At 38.2% G+C, this 22,098-nt stretch overlaps 1 protein-coding gene across 4 annotated transcripts in view; it reads left to right on the top strand.

The window, feature by feature from the left end:
* CDH18 (cadherin 18) overlaps nt 1–19,597 on the top strand; it is a 249,479-nt gene extending 229,882 nt beyond the window's left edge. For 3 of the 4 annotated variants that reach the window (XM_027681893.1, XM_027681876.1, XM_027681883.1), the window contains 2 exons: nt 9,828–10,079; nt 11,283–19,597. In XM_027681893.1, coding sequence (XP_027537694.1) covers nt 9,828–10,079; nt 11,283–11,785 — 755 coding nt within the window. In that variant the 3' untranslated portion in view covers nt 11,786–19,597. The remainder of the gene's footprint in view (nt 1–9,827; nt 10,080–11,282) is intronic. The other variant, XM_027681902.1, reaches the window with a different exon arrangement.
* The last annotated feature ends 2,501 nt before the right edge of the window (nt 19,598–22,098 follow it).

The raw sequence follows: 22,098 nt of genomic DNA, 5'->3' as shown, positions 1-22,098 counted from the left end.
GCTGCAGGCGCTGTGCAGGACGCCGCGCCGGCCCGGGGGCTTCGCGCCGCGCGCGCTCCGCGCCCGCGGTTTTGGACCCCAGGCAAGGCCGCGGCAGGAGAAAGGAGAGAAAGGGGGAGCCTTGCCAGCGAGCACTGCACCCCCGTGGAAGATGAGAGCACAGCTTCGGAGCACACAGAGGTTTGCCGTTCCAGGTTTGGGGAGGGAGGGAGAGGGGGAGGGGGACGGAGCAGAGGGATGGGTGTTGAGCTGGCCATGGGGGTCCTTCGACTGGCGGGTGGGAGAGCAGGGCTGTCCCGTATGAAACATCACATCACATGTGAGCAGTGCACCTGGAATTTGTGGTAACACAGTGGGGGAAGGATAAGGTCTGGGTGGACAGAGGGTTCTTCTGATTGATGGGGGTCCCGGCCAGGCTGGGGCCTTGTAAGGTACCTCAGCCCTGGACAGGTACGGGGGCCAGAACGGTTGGTCAGTTTGTTTGTTTGTTTGTTTGTTTGTTTGTTTGTTTGTCTATTTATTTCTTTCGTTTTGGCTCTCCTGCGGCTACTGCCCAGGTTTGGCATGTTCTGGATATATTTGCTTTGCTCTGTTACAACCTGAAAGAGTGGGCAGGACAAAGGGTTGTTACTGGAAATAAAAGACTTGCCCAAATCGTTCTAACAGGAACATAGCCTATGTACCCCTGTGTGGTTGCGAGCTATGCTGGCGAGGGTTCATGCCTTCGGTAGGGTCGCCCATGCCAGACAGGTCAAAACCATAGGACCAGATAAACTACATCCCTGGGCAGGATGAGCTCATTAGCCTTCTGGCAGTCATCCTAGGAGAAGGACAACTCTCATCCCAAACCCGGGCAGATGGAGCTCGCTTAGCCCTGGAAGGCCATCCATCTCAGAGAAGGTCACTCTAATCAAACCTACGTCCTGAGGACCTCGCTGCCACCGTCCAAGCTTGCTCGGCCCTGGCAGATGAACCTCAGGATTAAAGGGTGGGTTCAGTTCCGCGCATACTGCATCTCACCTAAAAAATCCATTGCGCAGGCTTGAAGGCTTTACCCACATGCAAAAAGTCCTGTAGCGACGGGCGAGGGTCGAAACGGTAGGTGAAAGGTGCACTGGGAGCCGCAGACCCAACCCTGCATGCAGGCGGTTCAGGATATTGGTCATTTGAGACTGACGGAGATGAGAGTCTCTTGGGGCAGCACCCTGAACGTCCAAGCAGCCTTTTCAAGGACAGCACTGCTTGCTCCACTCGGAGAGGGGCCTAGAAAAGGTGGCCTAAACAAAGCTCATCTCCACCTTCACCCGGTTGGTTAACCGCAGACCGACGGGCATCTTCTTCCAATGCGGTCGCACAAAGAGCAAAAGTCAAAGGCATGCACCTGCCTCCAAAGGTGTACTCAAATTAAATCTAGCATGTTGGAACATCAGAACCATGCTCGATTCTGCCAATAGTGGTCGTCCTGAGCGACGTTCTGCCCTAATTGCCCATGAACTGGGTCGTCTCAACATCGACATTGCTGCTCTCAGTGAAGTTCGCCTTCACGAGGAAGGCAGCCTCAGAGAACATGGTGCCGGTTACACACTCTTCTGGTCAGGTAAGCCCAGAACCGAAAAACATCTCTCAGGTGTCGGCTTCATGATCAAAAACTCCATTGTCCCTAAACTCGAAAATCTGCCGACAGGTCACTCTGACCGCATTATCTCCCTACGCCTTCCACTAAACAACAAGCAACACGTTGTCATCTTCAGTATATATGCCCCAACTCTCCAAGCTGACCCTGCTGAAAAAGATAAATTTTACACTGACCTGCGCTGTCTTACCCAAAAGGTGCCCGCAGATGATAAGATCATTATCCTTGGTGATTTCAACGCCAGAGTAGGTAAGAATTTTGAAGCCTGGAAAGGAGTATTAGGCAAGCATGGTGTTGGAAACTGCAACGATAATGGTCGACTTCTGCTAGAATTCTGTGCGGAGCAACAGTTCACCATCACCAATACTATCTTTCAGCAGAAAAATAGTCTGAAGACAACCTGGATGCACCCCAGGTCTAAGCATTGGCACCTCATTGATTATGTCTTGGTGCGACAGAGAGATGTCCGCGATGTCCTCCATACCCGCGTGATGCCCAGCGCAGAATGTCAAACAGACCATCGGCTTGTGCGCTGTAAACTCAACCTTTATCTCAAATTCAAACCCAAGAGGGGCAGTATCCCAAGGAGAAGACTCCAAGTTAACAATCTCCAATCAGCCACAGTAAGAGAAAGATTCCAGGCAAACCTTCAAACTAAGCTTGATAACCATTCCACAGATTCTGCAGTTTCCTCTCCCGAAACAATTTGGCAGCATATTAAAAGTAGCATCCTCCAATCCTCTGAAGAATCCTTAGGGTTCTCCCTCAAGAAGAACAAGGACTGGTTTGATGAAAATAATCAAGAAATCCAGGAATTGTTGAGGAAGAAGAGAACCGCCCACCAAGCACATCTTGCACTGCCTTCCTGTCACGCTAGAAAAACAGCCTTTCGTCTTGCTTGCAGCAAGCTCCAACAGAAACTCCGTGACATCCAGAACAAATGGTGGACCGATCTTGCTGCAAAAACTCAACTATGTGCAGATACAGGGGATCACAAAGGATTCTATGAGGCCCTGAAAACAGCATACGGGCCTACATACCAAGTCCAAAGCCCACTACTCAGTGCAGATGGTCAAACGCTTCTGACAGATCAAACCTCCATTCTGAATAGATGGTCTGAACACTTTCAGACTCTTTTCAGTACCAACCGTGTAGTACAAGACTCAGCAATTCAGTCCATCACACAACAACCAGTGAAATACGAATTGGATACTGCCCCCACTCTAGGAGAAACCCTCAAGGCCATACAGCAGGTGAAAATCGGCAAGGCAGCTGGGGTTGATGGAATTCCACCTGAAGTCTGGAAACATGGGGGCCTTGCACTCCATGCTAAATTTCATGAGCTTGTGGTGCGCTGTTGGGAACTAGGCGAACTACCTTCAGACCTTCGTGATGCAGTCATCATCACCTTGTATAAGAAGAAAGGTACTAAATCAGACTGTTCAAATTACCGTGGTATTACTCTGCTCTCCATTGCTGGCAAAATCTTGGCAAGAATACTCCTGAACAGACTAATACCCGCTATAGCAGAAGAAATTCTACCTGAAAGTCAGTGTGGCTTCAGAGCCAACAGGAGCACCACAGACATGATATTTGTTCTCAGACAACTGCAAGAGAAGTGTAGGGAACAGAACAAAGGTCTCTATGTAACCTTTGTCGACCTCACCAAGGCTTTCAATACTGTGAGCAGAAAAGGTCTTTGGCAGATTTTGGAACGTTTAGGTTGTCCCCCCAAGTTCCTTAAAATGATCATCTCACTTCATGAGGATCAGCACGGCCAAGTCAGATATGGCAACACACTTTCTGAGCCCTTTCTAATAAAGAACGGTGTGAAACAAGGCTGCGTTCTCGCTCCTACCCTATTCACAGTCTTTTTCAGTATGATGCTTCAAAGGGCCTCGGCAGACCTCGATGATCAGGACGGTATCTACATTCGATATCGTACTGATGGAAGCCTATTCAACCTAAGGCGACTGAAGGCCCATACTAAGACCCTAAACCATCTTGTCCGGGAGCTGCTCTATGCTGATGACGCCGCCCTTGTTGCCCACACAGAAGCAGCTCTGCAGCGTTTAACATCCTGCTTTGCAGAGGCTGCTGAGCTCTTTGGGCTGGAAGTCAGCTTAAAGAAGACAGAAGTTCTCCATCAGCCTGCACCTCAGGAAGTCCCCCACCGTCCCCACATCACCATTGGCCAGTCAGAACTCAATTCAGTCCAACAGTTTAATTACCTAGGCAGCCTCATCTCCTCAGATGGTAAGATTGATGGGGAGATAGACAATAGGTTAGCGAAGGCATACAGTGCTTTTGGAAAACTCCATAAACGAGTTTGGCGTAATAAACACTTGAAGAAAAGCACCAAGATCAGTGTTTACAGAGCCATAGTGCTGTCTACTCTTTTATATGGTTCCGAATCATGGGTCATCTACCGCCACCACCTGCGTCTCCTAGAACGCTTCCATCAACGCTGCCTCCGTACAATCCTTAACATCCATTGGTCAGACTATGTGACCAATACATCTGTTCTCGAACAGGCAGCAATCACAAGTATTGAGGCCATGCTCCTGAGAACGCAACTGCGTTGGGCAGGGCACATCTCTAGGATGAAGGACCACCGCCTCCCTAAGATCCTGCTCTATGGTGAACTTGCCACTGGCTGCCGCAAGAGAGGAGCTCCAAAGAAAAGATACAAGGACTCCCTGAAGCAACAACTCAGCCTCGGGCATATTGATCACCATAACTGGTCCACTCTGGCCTCTAATCGGGAGGCCTGGAGACAGACCATTTATAACGCTGCTGATGCTTTTGAGAAGGCACGCAGGATCACTCTTGAGGAGAAAAGACAACGCAGAAAGAATTGAACCTTGCAGAATATACCATCTAAGGAGTCTTTCTGCTGTGTCTTTTGCAACCGGACTTGCCTTTCTCGTATTGGCCTTTTTAGCCACCAACGCGCTTGCATGAAAAATGGGTAGAGCCCTTCCCAAATCTTCGTTCGCGAAGCCTAGCCATGACATGATGATGATGACACACACAATGCACTAAGAGTTACTATATGTATATCTGTAGTAGAGTCATAGTGAGAATCAACACCTTTGATGATATTGGGAGCAGAAAATTTCCATGCCAGTGCCTGAAATACTGTGATCTTACTTTTTATTTCTGTTAAAAGCTTTACATTGTTTCTTTGAGAATGCTTATAACTGGATATGTTATACAGAAACTTATGGCTATATGTCATGTAACATCTGTTTCTACAAAAATCTAGTTATTCCTCAAGAGAATACAAACAACACAAGTTGACCATGACAATTCTTTGAAATTAAAAATTTTATATTGGCTCCTCCTTTTCCTAAAATTGTGTCTTATACTAATATTGAATTGCATGATTTTAACAGTACAAGAAAAACAATTTAATGTGGAAAGAACAAATACAACCTTGAAAGAAAAAATGTGGTTTTATTTAATTTGTATTTATTCTATGCAGTATAAAAATGACAGTTCCCTGTTTGGTAAGACATTCCGCCCCAGAGAAACATGGTTTAATTATAGGTTCTTTTCAGATTTTTTTTACTGTAACATTTGAATTGTATGTTTTGTCCATTTTGTCATTTTTGTCCTTTTTTTATTTTTAGCTTTTATTTTTTGCACTCACAAATTTCCCCCCATCTATCCACAGTTATCCTCATAGCATACATGCTCATATCCCAATGCTCTTTCTTTTACATCTTTGCCAATAGTCTCTGTGCTAAAATCCTTTCATTACTGCAAGATTCCTGCTCAGGAATCCTAGGTTTTTCTTCATTATATTCAGCCTCTGATGCTTTTGTTATCAGACAGCACTTTCATCACTGCTTCTGTAGTTGTATGGTGATATCTCGTCTTTCAGTCTTTTTTTCTATTTATGTCAGAGGATAGAAGGAAGGGGCTGTCCTTTCCTGCACAGATATGAGTACTGGGCCTTTTTTGGATGTTGGCCCAGGAGCTTTCACAGGGACACAATTTTTTAGGATTTTCTTCTTATATGGACAAGGTAGCTGAACTGAAGTGTTTGGGACCTGTAGGCACAATAACAGAAATAGAGCCTTAAGAAGAAAGGAATAGATGTTCTTATTATGGGTTATAACACTTTCTGTCACCTTTTGGATTTACCAGTACAAGATCTAAGAACCTCTTCTTTTGTGGTGAGAGACATGACACTTGTTAATATTAATGCTTAACTCATGGATATAGTGTCACTTACTACCAATAGGGAATTATATTTCAAGCTGAGTCCTTGAACATATCCCTAGGTCTTTAAAGCATTTCCAGATAACTTTGTTGTGTGATTGTCATCTTCTCTTTTGTTGCAACTTGAGATATGATTCTCCTTAGAACTGTCACTTCTTTAAAATTGCTTTCTTTTTCTGTTGATAAGTACATGTGCTAAAAACTACATATTAGAATGTTGTACTTCTGTAATGACTTCAGTTGGATTTCTAGGGGTCCAATCACAGTAGTTTAAAGTGACAGTATTGGTGCTTAGGAAAAAAAGAAAGAACAACCCACAATGTTAAAAAGGACTGTGACTGTTATCTTGCAAAGAAGCTTAGTAAAACAGGCAACATACATAGCACTTGGCCTTGTGTCTCCTCTGGACCCTGTGTAGAATCTAATAGAGCCCAGATTTCATTATCACAGGTTTTTTTCTCTTTTTATTTTATGAAATAATGTGAAAGTTGTATTGCAGCCTAACAGCATAGTGTTATCATGTCACAAAAGAAATGTACACACCACAGTGTGTTGTGGTGTATGTAGCATGAGGCTATTTAGGGTTGCTTAAGGATCCACAGGCTGTTGGAATAATGTTAAGGCACAGTGAAAAGTGGGAGGAAACAAACCTGGTGGGCTCTTCCCCATACTGCCTGCTGAGAAGGGTCCCTGGTGTATGATAATAACACTGACTGTGGTTGGGTGTCCTAGTTGGCCCAGATCAACAAAATACCAGGGAGAGTGCTAAAATTCATCAGTGTGAACAGTCAGTGTTCCAGGGATCATAAGCACTCCCCAGTCTTGTTTGGTTTAATAACCAGCAACTGCAGGAGATAAAAAGGGAAATGCTAGAGAAGAGCTGTGCTAATAATCTAATGCTAATAAGTTTCATTTCAAGGAAGGGAAGCATTTATAAATTGGATTCTGAAAAACTAAAAAGTCAGTGAAGTTTTTCTTGCACATGGAGGATGTGATGATATGAATCTTTTTTCTGATGTAGAAAGGTAGAAGCAGCAGTCATCACCTTTTATATATTGCAAACATTAACTCCTTTTTATGCAAAATATGCATACATTTGAAATTCCCTACTAATCACAGATATGTGAGTTTATTTCTGCTCTTGGGCTGTATCTAGAGCTCAATCTACCACTGCTTGGACAGCTGTCAAGCAGACAAGGTGAAGGTCATCTTATAGTGTGTGGTGGTTTCCCTCTTTGAAACACTGAAGTTTTTATCCGTGTCCTCCAGCAGTGTTAGGGAAGTTGGGGCTTACAATCTAGCTAGCATAAAAAAAAACTGGAGTGGAAGGAATAGACAAGATATTATAAAAGAAAAAAAACAAACAAAAGGTTTTTTTATGCAACATTGTGTAAGAGAAAGATAAAACAACTGCTTGCTTTACCTGCTGATTATATCCATATGTGTGTTGAAAAATTAAAAGACATGCAGGCAACCTACCTCTTTATAATCTGTGTTCCATAAGATTACTTGCTTGTTCTAGAAGTATTTTAAATAGATCCCTGAGGTTGTTCATGTACAGTATTTAATTAAATGTAGAAGACCATACATGTATTAAAAAGTGAGCTGGTCAAAATTTGATAAATAGGACTTCGTACTTTTCCTGTATCTTAGCATTACTCTGGCAGAGTCTAGCAAGACCTCCATGGGTGAAGATGGTCTATAATTATGGCCTTAAGGCCCCTGCTCATTCTATTATAGGAATAAGAATTTTCTTTATACAATAAATGCATTTTGAATTTCAGTGATACCAGGCTTCATTTCTTCAATCAATTGACTCAATTGTGACACCAAATAGTTTTCTCCCTAGTCTAGTTGCAGAATAATGTGGAAATAATTTATTTCTTAACCATAAGATAATGAAAAAAATCAGCATTAATGAGAATGCCACAGTATACTTTTATAAGATTTCACAAGACCAGATTAAGCAATATGGAGAAAAGACAAAGTTTAACACAGTTTTCATAAAAGTAAAAGAATAATTCTGCATATCATATGCTATATGTATACAGGAATCATCTCTACAACTCTCTATTTAAAAAAATACCAGACAAGTAGAATAGGGTTTCACGGCCTACAGCAAATAAATAAATAAATAAATAAATAGATAAATAGATAAATAAATAAATTTTATTTTGCACCCACTTCAAGTGAAAACATCAACACTTAATGAATTTATAACAAGCTCACCATGCTGGATATTTCCAAGAAGATGGGGGTGTATGGGCGGTGTTCTTGTGGAGAAGTAAAGGACTTGAGTGCTCAGTTCTTGGCCTGGCACTAAGGATATCACTTCCCAGCTCATAAATATATTTCTTGTGTGAAACCTGTTACCATATATATTACTGTTATGTGAGGCTATACTAGCAGTTTTTCTCAGTACCACTGACAGATGATATGCAAACCAAAATGTTGGCAGAAGTGGGTTAAACTGAGAGCTTTAAAATTTTGCACAGAGCTTGACAGAAGGTGTGGCATGAAGAGTAGTCACCTGAAAAAGAGCGTTTATCCAGTTTAAACAAAAGTGTTTAACTCCTCCATTCAAATATGCATACATCTGTCAGATGGGCTAAAATATGCCATGCTAGTTGTATTGTTGTGCTAAATTTTCATGAAGCAACACGGATTTCATTTTTCCATAGATTATATAAATCCATTCAATGCTGTAGCTAGAGTGGTAAGGGAAAAGAAGAAAATACCTTGTTTGTTTGTAATAGGAAGAGAAACCTGGCAGATGTTTTTTTGTACTCATCATCCCTTTGTTGTTTGCTAAAAAATTCCAAGCTCACAATCCCACCATTTGGAAATCATGGACAAGCAGTACAAGAGGAAAGCTCTTTTATTCTAATCTCTCTTTCCATTTGTCACCCCTTATGTCTCTCTCTCTCCATAACTGCTCATGTCTCTGGTCCTCACTGTCTCCAATTTTGCTTGATTTATCTTGTACTTTTATTCAGGGGCTAGTACTTTTAAAGTGATGGCAACAAATTGAAAATAAATTTAACGTGTATTGTAAATAATGTAAATAATGTAAATAAATATTATTGTAGCATTTCTTCTCCCACATTTTCCTTATGCCCCTTAATTTCTTGGACTTAAAGGGATATGTGCAGCAACTTCCTATCCTCATTAGTACCTGTAAATACTATTGCAACGTGTGCGTAATAAACATTACGTTCTCCTTCAGTAATGTGTGCCAGATGGACCTATAGTTAACAATGGTGACAAAATCTTATGTCACTATCTCCCTTTTGCTTACTTACCTTTAACCTCCATTAGCGTAGAACATGTAATATCTGCTCTTTTTCTCTTCCTTTGCCTTCCTTTACCCTCCTTTCCTCCATCCCCCTCTCTTTCCCTCTTCCTCTTGACCTCTCTACAGCATGAGTCTTTGACCACTGTCTTTCTGATGTTTTCTGAAAGCTCATTTGAACTTTAAAACCTGTCACAAACAGTAAAATATGAAAGTCTTATTTTAGTTTTTACTAAAGACCTTTTAACATTTTTCTGAGGATAAAGACAATTTTGTGTTGTGGAAAAATTCCATAACAAATATCCTCAGAATTCCAGATATTCAAATTGACGACTGTCCATATCCTACCAACAGCATAACATGGTATTAAAACGCTTGCAAACAGGACCCCAAATGTTTGTCAAAGTTCATTTATATTCTAATAAAAGTACAAGAGTTTTAAATAATTTTATTTTTATCATGTTAATAACTTTCCACTGCCTCCTCTTTTTCCTCTGTTGGCCATAGATGCTTCCTGACAAATTTTAATTCTAGATTGTGCATTTTCACACATTAGGACTGTCCAGTTTTAAGATGCCCCAAGCTTTCACTTGATGGGAAACAAATAGTCAATAACTTTTTTTCATTTTTTTACTTCACTGAACTGTTATTCTGATTATAATTATATTGTAGATAATACAGCCAGTATCCTGACAAGACGAAGGAGATACAGTCGAACCACTCAAGACACCTATTACCTCCCAGTTTTGATTTCTGATGGTGGAGTGCCCCCTCTCAGCAGCAGCAGTACCCTCACCATTCGGGTCTGTGCGTGTGAGAGAGATGGACGAGTGAGAACTTGCCATGCTGAAGCTTTCCTCTCCTCGGCTGGCTTAAGCACGGGAGCTTTAATCGCAATCCTACTCTGTGTTGTAATTCTTCTCGGTAAGCCATTTTCAGTATTAAGTAATGCTCTCCCTCCTCTGGCTCTCCAAATGTAACAGGGCAGAAATTTTTAATATGGTATGCTTTTGAACCGGTGGCTGCCTTGGTAGTCGGAGACAATTAGAAACACATAGCTGTGATTGGGGGGAAAAGGTTTAACTAAAATTAATAGGGGAAAATGCCTTTAAAGTACATTCAGGAATATCTGAAATCCACTAGAAATTATTTTTCAGAGGTTATCAAGTAATTAACACTGCAGATCTTTTTCTGTAATTTGGAAATATTTCAAAAAGCAACTGACTAATTCCATGTCTAGAACAGTATGAAAAATGATAGAAAAGAGATGAGGAAAGCTTTTTGAAATGCATTACGCAGCAAGAAGCACCATTAGCTCTTGTACAAAAGCCATATCTTAATTACCTTTGTGGGATAAACTGATAGCAATGCACAACATAATCCACAGGGGTGAGGGACATGTGAGACTATAAACTGACCCATAAAATAAATGCCATCCCAAGCGCATTTTCTCTTGACTGTTAGTTTGGTTTTTTTCCCCAGGCCAATTTGAATTTTACCCACTAGTTAATATTGGGGAGTGCAGGGGTGTGGGGTTGATTTGTTTTGGTTTTTTTTCTGTCATAGACAAAACTTGCTGCATACGTATCTCTGTGCTACTCATGTGCCTTTCTACATTCTTATGGTAATTGCAGTATGACCCACATAGGAGATTTAGAGGATTTTTTTTCCCAAAGACTCTTTTCAAAATGTTCTTTCAGAGATTTTCTAGACTACTTTCCTTGCACCTTACTTCAGAATTTCCTTGCCAGAAGGCTGTTTTAAAAATATATAATAATATATTTAGTTTATAATTTTGCATTTTATTATACAAAATCAAATATTCATAAGAGAAAAAATAAACCTTTTGCATATTAACTCAATTGATATGCTAAATATTTGTTTTAGTGAAGCACTGAAAGCCCTGGACTATGCTTCTGAAAAATGTCAGCGCTAGTAACTCATTTCTCATTTACCTGAATGTTATCTCCATTTATGTCCATTTATGAGATCCCTGATAATCTAAGTAGCAGATGATCTCAATACCAATATTAGCCTGAAAATAAAACATCTGTATTTTTTACTTAGTGTCTGCTATTTCTGTAACATATTCAGAGGTAAACTTTAAACCTACTCTAATATCTGCAGTTTTCTCTTTAGCAATTGTGGTCCTTTTCATCACCCTAAGACGTAGCAAGAAGGAGCCCTTGATCATCTCAGAAGAAGACGTCCGGGAAAATGTTGTGACATATGATGATGAGGGTGGTGGAGAGGAAGACACAGAAGCATTCGACATCACCGCACTGCGGAATCCATCTGCTGCTGAAGAGCTAAAGTACCGGAGGGACGTTCGTCCTGAAGTGAAGCCTGTGTCCAGACATCATCTCTCCTCAAGCCTTGACAGTATAGATGTTCAGGAGTTCATTAAACAAAGACTGGCAGAGGCTGATCTGGACCCCAGTGTGCCACCGTATGACTCCCTGCAGACATATGCCTATGAGGGTCATAGATCAGAAGCTGGATCTATCAGCTCTCTGGATTCAACCACAACACACTCTGACCAGGATTATAATTACCTTGGAGAGTGGGGACCTGAGTTCAAGAAGCTAGCTGAACTCTATGGGGAAATAGAATCAGAAAGAACAACTTAGTTGTAATTCCCAAACAGAGAAGTTCCTAAACAACTGGACATATAATGACAGCACTGGTAACAAAAAAAAGTGAATACAGTACTTGGAACTAAGTTGTGTGCAGTTCCTGTAGAACAAGTGCCCTTTTCATATTTGAAACTGGGTTCTCCAATTGGAAGAAAATCAAATTTTGAAAAATACAGAAAAAAGAATATATTGTCCCTTGTGTACTTTTTTTTTTAATTGCTCAATAAAGTCTGTGGTACCGTATCTGCAACAATACCTACAGTAAAGCCAAGCAATGACATTTTTATTTCAATATGCATAACATCTCCAAGCTACAGTAAGTTTATGGTCATGTCTGTTTAAGAAGATAGCTAATGGAGGAGCTAATCTCTTGCAGGTGGTTGTAATGTTGCATTTCTAGCTGTGCTCTAGGCCTTGTGATCTCAATGTGAGGTAGCCAGGGGGGCTTACTATCAGTGTGAGAAGTGCTACCAGTCTGTTTCCTTTACAGAGGTGATAAGCTACACCTGTCCTCTTAAATAAATGGTCCTTTGATGATTTAATCTTATTGAATTAGCAGGTTGCATTGAGAAGCTGTCATTTCATAATGTCCTTCATAATCTTGTCATCCATAACCAGCTAACAGATGGAGGGCATCCTTAGCTGTAGCTCAAACACGGCTTTAAGCCCAGACCTGCTCTGTTACTACTGCGTGCTGAAGGAACTGTTATTTACAGTGTTGTGCTTTTTCTTTTCATCTTTTCATGGAAACATCATTCATTTAAGTAGAATGGGCCCAAAGTAGTCTTTATGCAGCGAAGCAGATGAAGTGTAGGCTCTTTCGACAAAAACACCATTAAACTATGCAGTTGTTTGGTTCACTGTGCTTCACTTAAGAGCTGAAGCTTTTAAAGTCTTTTGCTGGTCTGAGTCCAGGAGCTACAACACTGAGTTTAGAACAGAGAGTTCTTAATCATAATGTCTTTCTATTTCTGTGTGTGACTAAAAGCAAAATTGAGCTGCTGTTAGGTCACTGGGATAGTGAAAATTGAAACAAATAAAATAAGATGATGCTGGTTTTTTTCTTTTTAGTTCAATCTGCTAATATTTCTTTCTTTTAATTTCCACCTAAGCAGAACAAGCTTTTTTCCCCCTATTTCAAGCATCATGGGAACAGGTACATTTTAAGTCAGTGGAGGAAATGTATCATTATTGTGGTTCATATGGGTTAAATAAGTTGATTATTTATGTTTGTAACATTACAGATCTGCTAAACAGTTCTGCTTAACACTGTGGGCTGCTTAACAACTCATCCAGCAGATTCTGATTTTTCCTTTGTTTCATTTGAAACTTTAACCTTTTTGTTTGTCTTTCTTGTGATAATACTGTGAGAGGACCAGGTACTCAAAATATTGCATGAAAGATTATGACTTATAAGGCTCACAGTCTATTACAGTCCTTTGCTTTTAAGAAAATTGTAGTTCCACTTAGGGAAGTGGACTTCTTCCAGTATGAATTTGATAGGAAAACTGTCCAGAGCAGAAACTGTGTACTGTTTTTTTACTCTCTGGTCTGGTGTGCAGAGTGATACAGACTTGTATGCTCCAGTAGATTCCCCCCTTTGCATTTTAGGTGCCGCTTATATTCAGCTTAGTAAAGCAAGGTCTACAGTTTTTGATGACCTTCTGTGGGCCACACAAGTGAACCAGATTATTAAACCTTCCTTTCTTTGCTCCAGGGTTGCGTAGGTCCTGGATATGGCTGAAACTTCTGATCAGTTCTACTTTGAGGGGATTTTTTTTTTTTTGAGTGAACTTCTTCCTGAGATGTAGTTGACTGCTTTTGGCTTAAACAGCCTTCTGGAAAAATTAGCCAGTAGCTTTGCAAGAAATTTTCCACACTCTAAAAAGTATTAGTTGTACTGTAGTTCTAGAACTGGCTTTTACTACACTGTTCTGTTTGAAAATTATTTTCCTTTCTTTCAGCATTTAAACCCATGAGAAAATTTAGGAGGGAAAACCCGTGAACTGTAAATGTTCTGCTGATGATTTGAAAGTAGTCTAATAATTTGTGTTCAGATTTTTTTTACTTTTTACCAAATACAGAATCTTCTAGAAATGCATTTAAAAAGACATTATTGCTGTAGAGTGAGGTTAAACAGATGTTTTAATGCAATAAGAGTTACACAGAAGCTGAGAATGGCCTATATATTGTCTTTTTTGCGGGTAGAGTTAGGATATGTTTCAGTTTTGTCCCAAATGAAGAAACTAATAGTGTTCGATTTTAATAGGAGGTTTTCTTTTGATTTAGGTCACACTTGCTTTATGCCAACATCTAAATTTTTATATTGTATGAGTGTTAAAAAGAAAATCTTTTAGCATTACTACTACCATGGGCTATAATACTTTGTACCACATCTGCACGAAAATTGCATTAATTGTTGTATTATAGTTTTGAGAGCAGGTATTAGTTATCTTTATGTCTGCTCCATCTGACCCTACACCAAAGCAGGGAAAATCAATTGTATTTTGTGTTTTAAGCAGTGTTCCCACCACTGTTTTCTTTTATTTGCATCATAGAACATTCAGGCTTAAAGGCAACAGAAGTGCAGTGACTTAAGCAAATATTCCCTCTTTGCGCTAATGTTCTGTTTAAGTTTATAATATCTCAGAGAAATAAGAATCCCCCTTTCACCATTCCAGGTGCTCTCTTTGCTGCTATACAGCATGTGCATCATACCCCCGGACCCAGGAATTCTGAGTCCTTTAATCTCTGCAGGGTTATTGAGACGCTGCTTCTGTGATGCTGCAGTGTGTTCTATGTCCTATTCACAGTGATCTCCAAATGTGCTTTTCTATCATGATATGTCTGCATGCTTGCTATGCTTACTGTTTTTTACTCAAATACACATCACAGTGTCGTGTTGTTTGCATGACAAATAGCAGAATATTAAATCTTCAGGGCCACAGAAAAAGGCCTCACAGTGCAGAAAGAACAGGTTTACGCATTTTTTATCCCTATCCCAAAATATTTTCCTTTGGTCCTTTGTGTCCTAGAAAAAAATTTAAACCATATTTGAGAATGTCTATGTTAACCTAGATTGAAGTGCAAGAAGGTTATACTTTTTGCCATGGACATCACAATCATTTTATAGCATTGCTAATTTGAAAAAAGTATACATTCAGTTGAAGTATTGTGGGAAACTTTCCTGGCTTATGGTTGAGTTTGATTATATAGACTTTGCCTAAAGCTTTCATGGTTCTTTTGTGTACTCATATTCTCAAATATTTTCCTATTTGCCTAAATAGTAATTCTGCTGCTGCATAACAAGTAAATGCTGAAAACTGCCAGTTTTACTTAAACTGGAAGATACTGAGTAAAGTTAAATGGCAAATGCAAAGTGTTACTTAAGGGCTTTCCCATTTACAATTTGATTTCTGCAACATCTATTCAACTAATATTTGCACCAAAATAAGTAATTGTATTCCTCCAAACAAACCCTCTTTCTTGTAATGCTGAGGGCACTCTATGCTGTAATCTTGACAAGTCATCTGAGAAACTGGTCAGTATAAGAATTTTAAAATGTGTAACTATATTGTCAAACTAAAATCTGTCAAAAATGTAGTTTAATGCACTTTAAATGCAAGGAAGAGCTTGAATTCAACTGGTATTAGATTAAGATTCATACATTGAAAACAAATTAACTTGTTTATCAGTGTTTTGTTACAAAACATAGAACACTGTAAAAGTTGAAAGTAATTTCACTCTGTTATGCACTTTATATTTTTTCATTCTTCTTAGAAAACCAAACTAATTGCAAACATTTTTGGGTTTGAATTCTAATTGATGCAGTTGTTTAAATTGTGAATACTGAAAGAAAATATCTATATGAAAGTATTCTCACTGGTATTTAAAAGGAATTAAAAAATTTATGTGGTCTCAGGCTTTTTAAAATCAACTTTTAGAAATTCTAAGTATTGGACCAGTCTGGAATTAACCAAACTCATAAACTCACACAAGGGTAACAAAGGGAATATTCTAAATGCAAAGAAGAATATGAAATTATGCTGCCTAGGGTTATTTTGTGGATTATAAACTGCTAAGACCTTGTACTTGCAGTACATATAAATGGCACAGTGCATTCTAAGGAACGTTAGAAGTGTGTTGCAAGTTTTGGGCCATCCTTATTTTTCCAAAGTCTCCAAAAATATATATATTTTTTTTAACAAAAGAGTTATGTAAAGTATACCTCCTTATGCAAGTGTTACTGATAGAAATTGTTACATTTTCTTTTAATAAACAAAAGGGACAAAATCTTTTATTCGTATTTTTCAAATAAAATGTGCTCTTTGCTATGGTGATGGGTTATTGTATTCCTCATCACAACTAGAATATGTTATTTTCTCTTCACTGCTGTATTCTATATGCACCAAAGAACTATAACATCTAAAGACACTCTGTCCTTAAAAATCAGATGTGATACAGTTGTATTAATGAGGTTAATGTCAGAAATGGTATGATAAGTTTAACTAGATTTTTAATGTCTGGTATAGTCACTTCATTGTGCCACTGTTTCAAAGACTGTCTTACATGGTTATTGCTACAGATGGATAGTGATAGTGAAAGACACATCAGGTAGTTTACAACAGACTGCAGTATAACTGCTAAATGGTTCATTACTTTTACTTGTGGCAACTATTCCGCTCCAACCATCACTGTCCTGAAACTGAAACACAGTGTTATAGGGTGAATACATTATCTGCATGAGTGAGTTGGGGAATTGCACATCTATGAATCCAGATTGTTGGTAACAGCCAGGGTTATTATCCTAAGCTGACACAGAAGACAAAAGTAGACAAGGACATTTACAACGATTAAGCTCAGGCACATGCAATTCAAGTGCACAGGAGTCACTAATTCTTTCTCAGGAATTTAAAAGGAATTAACAGACTTTACCAACAAATTACATCTTAGAAAATAAAGGTACCACAGTTCACAAAAAACTTGTTGCATGCAAGGCTGTCTTTCTCGTACTGACATGAATTTTAAAAATAAAGCTGGGGTTGACAGGAAACGAAAGTAGAATTTTGCTGTTGTACCCTACTTCCTCTACTTTATTACCCACTGGCCAATTTAGATTGTGCACCACTATGCTATGCAATTCTCACATGTGCCTTGCCACAGACCCAGAAAAGAAAGTATTGTAAGATAATATTTGCAAGATAAATACTGTCAGCCTGAATCTGAATGCAAGTTCAGGGAGATTTTGTGGGTTTTGTTTTGGTTCTCATTTGAGGTGTTTAAACTTTCAAAAGAATTTTTAGAAATATTTTAGATAATCTAAGATTGATTAAACTTTTAATTTTTTGTCTTAGCAAAGCCTGCTATCAACTTATTGTGAAATTGATTTTTGGGTTGCTTGGAGTCGATACTAAAAACCATATGTGGCAATTGTATTGTTTTTATTTAGGTGCAGAGTGTCTTCAAAAGCTAGAAAGCTTTACTTGTGAGTTTAGTAGACTTTTTTGGAGCATTTTTGTGTTCTTGTAACTCCTCACAAGTCCATCAACATACCTGAACCTTTAATTTAACAAGGAAGTCCCAAAGATCCAACAAACTTTCCACACTTGCTGTCTCTAAATTTGTTTTTTCTGGAAGTACATGCAACAGAGCATATTATAGCTGATATGCAGTCAATACCTGCAGAAGCATGCTCATCCAGGAAAGCTACCTTCAAAGGAAAAATAGACATTGGGATTAGGACTCAGAGGATCATGAGGCACACAGACCTTGACAGGTGTTAGATTCCTATCCAAGCCTGAACAAAATCAGGGTCCATGGGACCTTCCAGCATAGTGGATCTTGTCATCATGCTTGCTCAAGGTCCAGATTGCTGGTGAACTCATTGGAAAGCCTAGTAAATGTACATGTAAAGAAGTTAAATGTTCAAATATCAGAATTGCCACATCTGATAGACTCCTGGGTAGGAATGGATCAGTAAGGCTTACAGTGTGATTGAAATTCTGAAACATACTGCAGTTCTAACACACACCTTTACCTGCCACATTAAGTGTTTTGAAACAAATTGCATTGCTCTTGACTTTATTCTGAAGATTATACATTGTTTATTTATATCTGAATTAATATCCATATTTCATGTATAAAAGCAATTCTTTCCTCTATCTTCTGGAATTGAACTGGGGACAAAGCAGCTACAATTAAAATTCAGCCCTGTTTTGAAATCAAGCACACACATCTAACAAGTAGTTTTATTACCAAATTTGGGCTGGGCAAAAGTCAAGCAAAGCTCACTCTTATTAAGCAAACTATTTTTTTTGTTAGTGTAGGTCTATTGATGTAAACTATGCTACAAGTGTAAAGTTATATGAAAATATACACATCCTGATTGTCGTATAGACCACATGTGAATTTCTCAAAAAGAAGTAAACACAGCTCCTAATCTGTACTATGTACAAACTCCTTGAACTTTTTTTTTGTCAAACTTGTATTTTCCAGTTAGTCTCAATGCTTTGTGCTACGTAAATTTTCAACTGGGAAGTGGTAAACATGAAGGAGAATGATTGAGAGATCATAATCTTTTTAATCTCTAGCTGCTGTAGTTATGAAAAAGGACAAAACTTGAAAACGTCTTTCTTTATGAAACAAATTGGGTTATCAGCTCTGAAAAACAAATCACTTGCATATGATGTTGGTAACAATAACAAAAATAATGTTATTTTTCTTTCTTACTTGTTTTCATAATAATTTTTTCAATGTAGGATTCCAAAATATACTTTAAGTGTTGACTAATTGAGTTATATAAGTGCAAATATAGCATGTGATTTTCTGAGAGAAGGAAATGAAATGTAAAGTAAACCTCTCAAAGCTTGTATGTGGAATAGAAGCTCAGACTCTTTAAGCATATCTGAAACTACCAACTAATAAGCATATTCCATCCTTTGTAGTGTTATTTAAAAATGAAAACAAAAAAGCCCACTAGTGCTCACTTCATGTTGTGTTTTTTTCCGAATGAAAATTTCATGTATCTTTATCAAGATTTTTGCAGTAGTATTTACTGTTTCAGTAAGACTCACTAAATTTTTTTGACAAATTTACTTCTTTTAATTTCTTCAAAAAATTAGGAGGTCACTTTTGTTTTATTTGATGGAAAAGGACAGTTCTTTGACCAAGTCCAGGATAGAACTTTCTAATCAAAATCTGCAAGGACTAATCAATAACCAGCTGATCAAAGCACTTTACAATGGATGTGCAAGATTGACTTCAGAGCAGGATGTTAGATAGGGATCTCCCAGTTCAACTATTTCTTTATCATAATCCCACACTAGAAGTTTCAATGACTTTTTACTGATTGCTTAATGAGTATTTTTACATAAAACAACATTCTTGTTTTCTGTCAGGCTCTGTGGGACTGAGGGATCCTGAAAACATGAGTTATACATTCTTCACTTTATATCCTCCTTTATTGTTTAATTTTTTTCTTTCTTTTCTACCCCCACGGGCTCCCTTTTTGTGCTGGATGCTTGAAACACTGCAGTATGATAATTTATGTTAAGAATGTCAGAGGAATCTAGGAATAAAACTTCATCTCTCTGAAAAAGTGGAAATACTTATCAGTGGAATCTGATGCCAAATGTACTAATCTTCATTTTTGTACTCTTGGGCAAACATTGAAATTGGACTTTATCACGACTGAATTTCTTTTTTCCAAGCACAGTAATACAAAATTCACCTTCTATAATAACTTAAATAATCTTGCTGGTTTTAAGTATTTATATTGGCCAAGACCTTAGTGTCCTATGTCACATAGAAAATTACATTATTTGCCTAAGGAATTTTTACTTAAAAGGCAAGATTTCTGATTTCAGTGTTACAAATCAAAGGCTTGTAAGGCAGGAAAGGGAATTATAGGAAGTATGAACAGCAATGGAAGGCTAATAGAGTGACAACAAATATCACAGGACAGATACGATTACTGGTGAAATGATCAGAGAATACAACAAAATCCATAGTGATAGAGGACAGATTTTTAATTAAGGTATTCTGATTATTATTGTAAATTTTATGAATTAATATTGCAATATTTTATGACTATTACCCTTAAAGGTAATAAAAACTTAAGTTATATGTGACATATAAGGGGGATAGATTAGGAAATTCAGAAAAAATACAGTGGAAAATGGAACATAATTAAAAGTTATTTATTTATTTTTCACAGTGTTTCTTTATACTATTCAGCTAATGCTAATGTCTATTGCTGATATGGTAAATAACCCACATTGCTGAATTAGTCATACACACAGATTCCCATCGTTATGCCTAGATTTTAGGCTTGCTAATTAGACATATGGATTTTGAAAATATTTAGTTTGTTTTGCAGGAAGTTTTGGACTGTACTTTTCTAATGAAAAACTGCTACAACTTACTTCTGGAACAAAATTTTAATTTTTCTGATAAAGTTTATACACTGCAAGAACAGTGACCATAGGTACCCAGATGCCTGCAGGTCAAAATGGTTATGTGTCTACTTGCAGGAATCTATTAATTTTTGCCTGATTTGTGTCCACACAAAATATCATCAGAGCTCACAAGGCATTGGAGAAAGTTTGTGGTCATGAGGTACATAACAAAACCTCTGCTGTCTTCTAGCTCTTTCACATCTAACCAAATTTAAGGTTAGGTGAGTTTAATATGATTTCATTGTTCACACTTTGACTTGTATGGAAAAAAAATCCAAAGGATATAGACATAACACAAAACACAAATCATAAATGCACAAGTGCACCTTATGATATGTTCATCTTACTGTCTAAACTTTATCCCTTAAAGGACAAAGTGAAAAGGGGCAAAGTCTTTGGCTAGCTTAGTGTTTGGCTTCCACCCCAGATTCTCAACTGCCTTATGAGTGAGACAATAGTTTTAATGTGTACAGAGAACGATGCAGTGTGTCAATTGAAAAGTAAGTTACTTTGGACAACAGTTTAGACTTGAACTCAGATAGTCTCTTCCCAAGTTATATTTTGGAAGGAAAAAACATCTTTTGAGAAAATTGGTCAGATGATAGAAACATCCTAATTCAAGTGAGTGGAAAGACTACTTGGTGTCTTGTAGAGTTCTACCTGATTCTGACATCCAAGAAGATGTTGCTATGATTTGTTACTGTGGAAAAGAAAGCTTTTGTCCTCTGAATGTGAAAAGCTTTTCCTTGTTTTCATGGTGTTTTATGACAGACATTATCACAACTTCAAAGGATTCATCCTGAATGTGAGTGGTTGTGATGGTCGATCTGTATTTTTGCACCTTGTGCAGTTCTTGTTAGTGGTGCAGTCTGCATGATCCTTGGTATTGCTAAGGAGTAACCCATTCTTGACAGACTTTTTAATAAAAGTATGATGGTAAATTAACTTGGTTCAAAAAATTAATATGAAACACTGAGAATTTCAATTCAAGGTCACTAGCTCATATTTGAAATGGAAATGAGAAATGCAAACATGATTACCACTAAATGACTGCTTCTTTACAGGAAATTTGTTTCTAATCTCACTTCAGTGTTAGTACAGAAAAACCTGCATGATGGCAGTGCCAAAGAAACAGTCAGTCAGTATAATCACTGTATTCCTCTCTGCTCCTAATTGTATTCTGGGTCTCTTGTTTTACTTTGAGGATTTGACAAGTAATGTAACAGATCTATCCAATTTTTAAATAATAGCACTGTGGCTGTGTTCAGCACAACATTCCAGTTCCAGCTTCCACCCTTGCTATGTCAACAGTCTTGTTCCCAAATTGCAGTGGAACTAAAGAATTTCTGGATTATAAGGACCTGAAACTCTTGCTGCTGAATAAACACCAGATGAAATTTGCTCCCTCAGGAACCTTAACATCTACAAGAGGCTGAGAAAAATTTTCATCCAGCTGTTGACAGAAACAATATGAATAAAAATAAAATTGATGATATTTTTTAATTGAACTCCAAGAGACAGCTTAACTAAGGGGAAGATAAGACTGAAACATTTCTGAGAATGTGGAATAAATAACTTGATGCTTCTGGATGATTTGATATTTCTGGTTATTTACAATGGAAAAATTGTGGGTGGGCAAAATTTCTTGTTTCACCTTTTTTGTAATTGATAAAGGATAACTTCTCAATACACACAGGAAAGAGAATAACCATATAGGATCCAGTAATAATGGACATAAAACCATAGTTCACTTAGTGATAAGAAAGTTCTTTGTGTATACAGTGATATTGAATCAAGGCCAAAGATTCTGTTAGTAAGAACAATACAGTAGAGGAAAACTTGGTCCTTGAG

Source organism: Neopelma chrysocephalum, unplaced genomic scaffold (genome assembly GCF_003984885.1).
Source record: "Neopelma chrysocephalum unplaced genomic scaffold, ASM398488v2 Primary Assembly neopelma1_22b, whole genome shotgun sequence".
NCBI classification, from domain to species: domain Eukaryota; kingdom Metazoa; phylum Chordata; class Aves; order Passeriformes; family Pipridae; genus Neopelma; species Neopelma chrysocephalum.
This window is presented reverse-complemented; position numbering and strand designations above follow the sequence as displayed.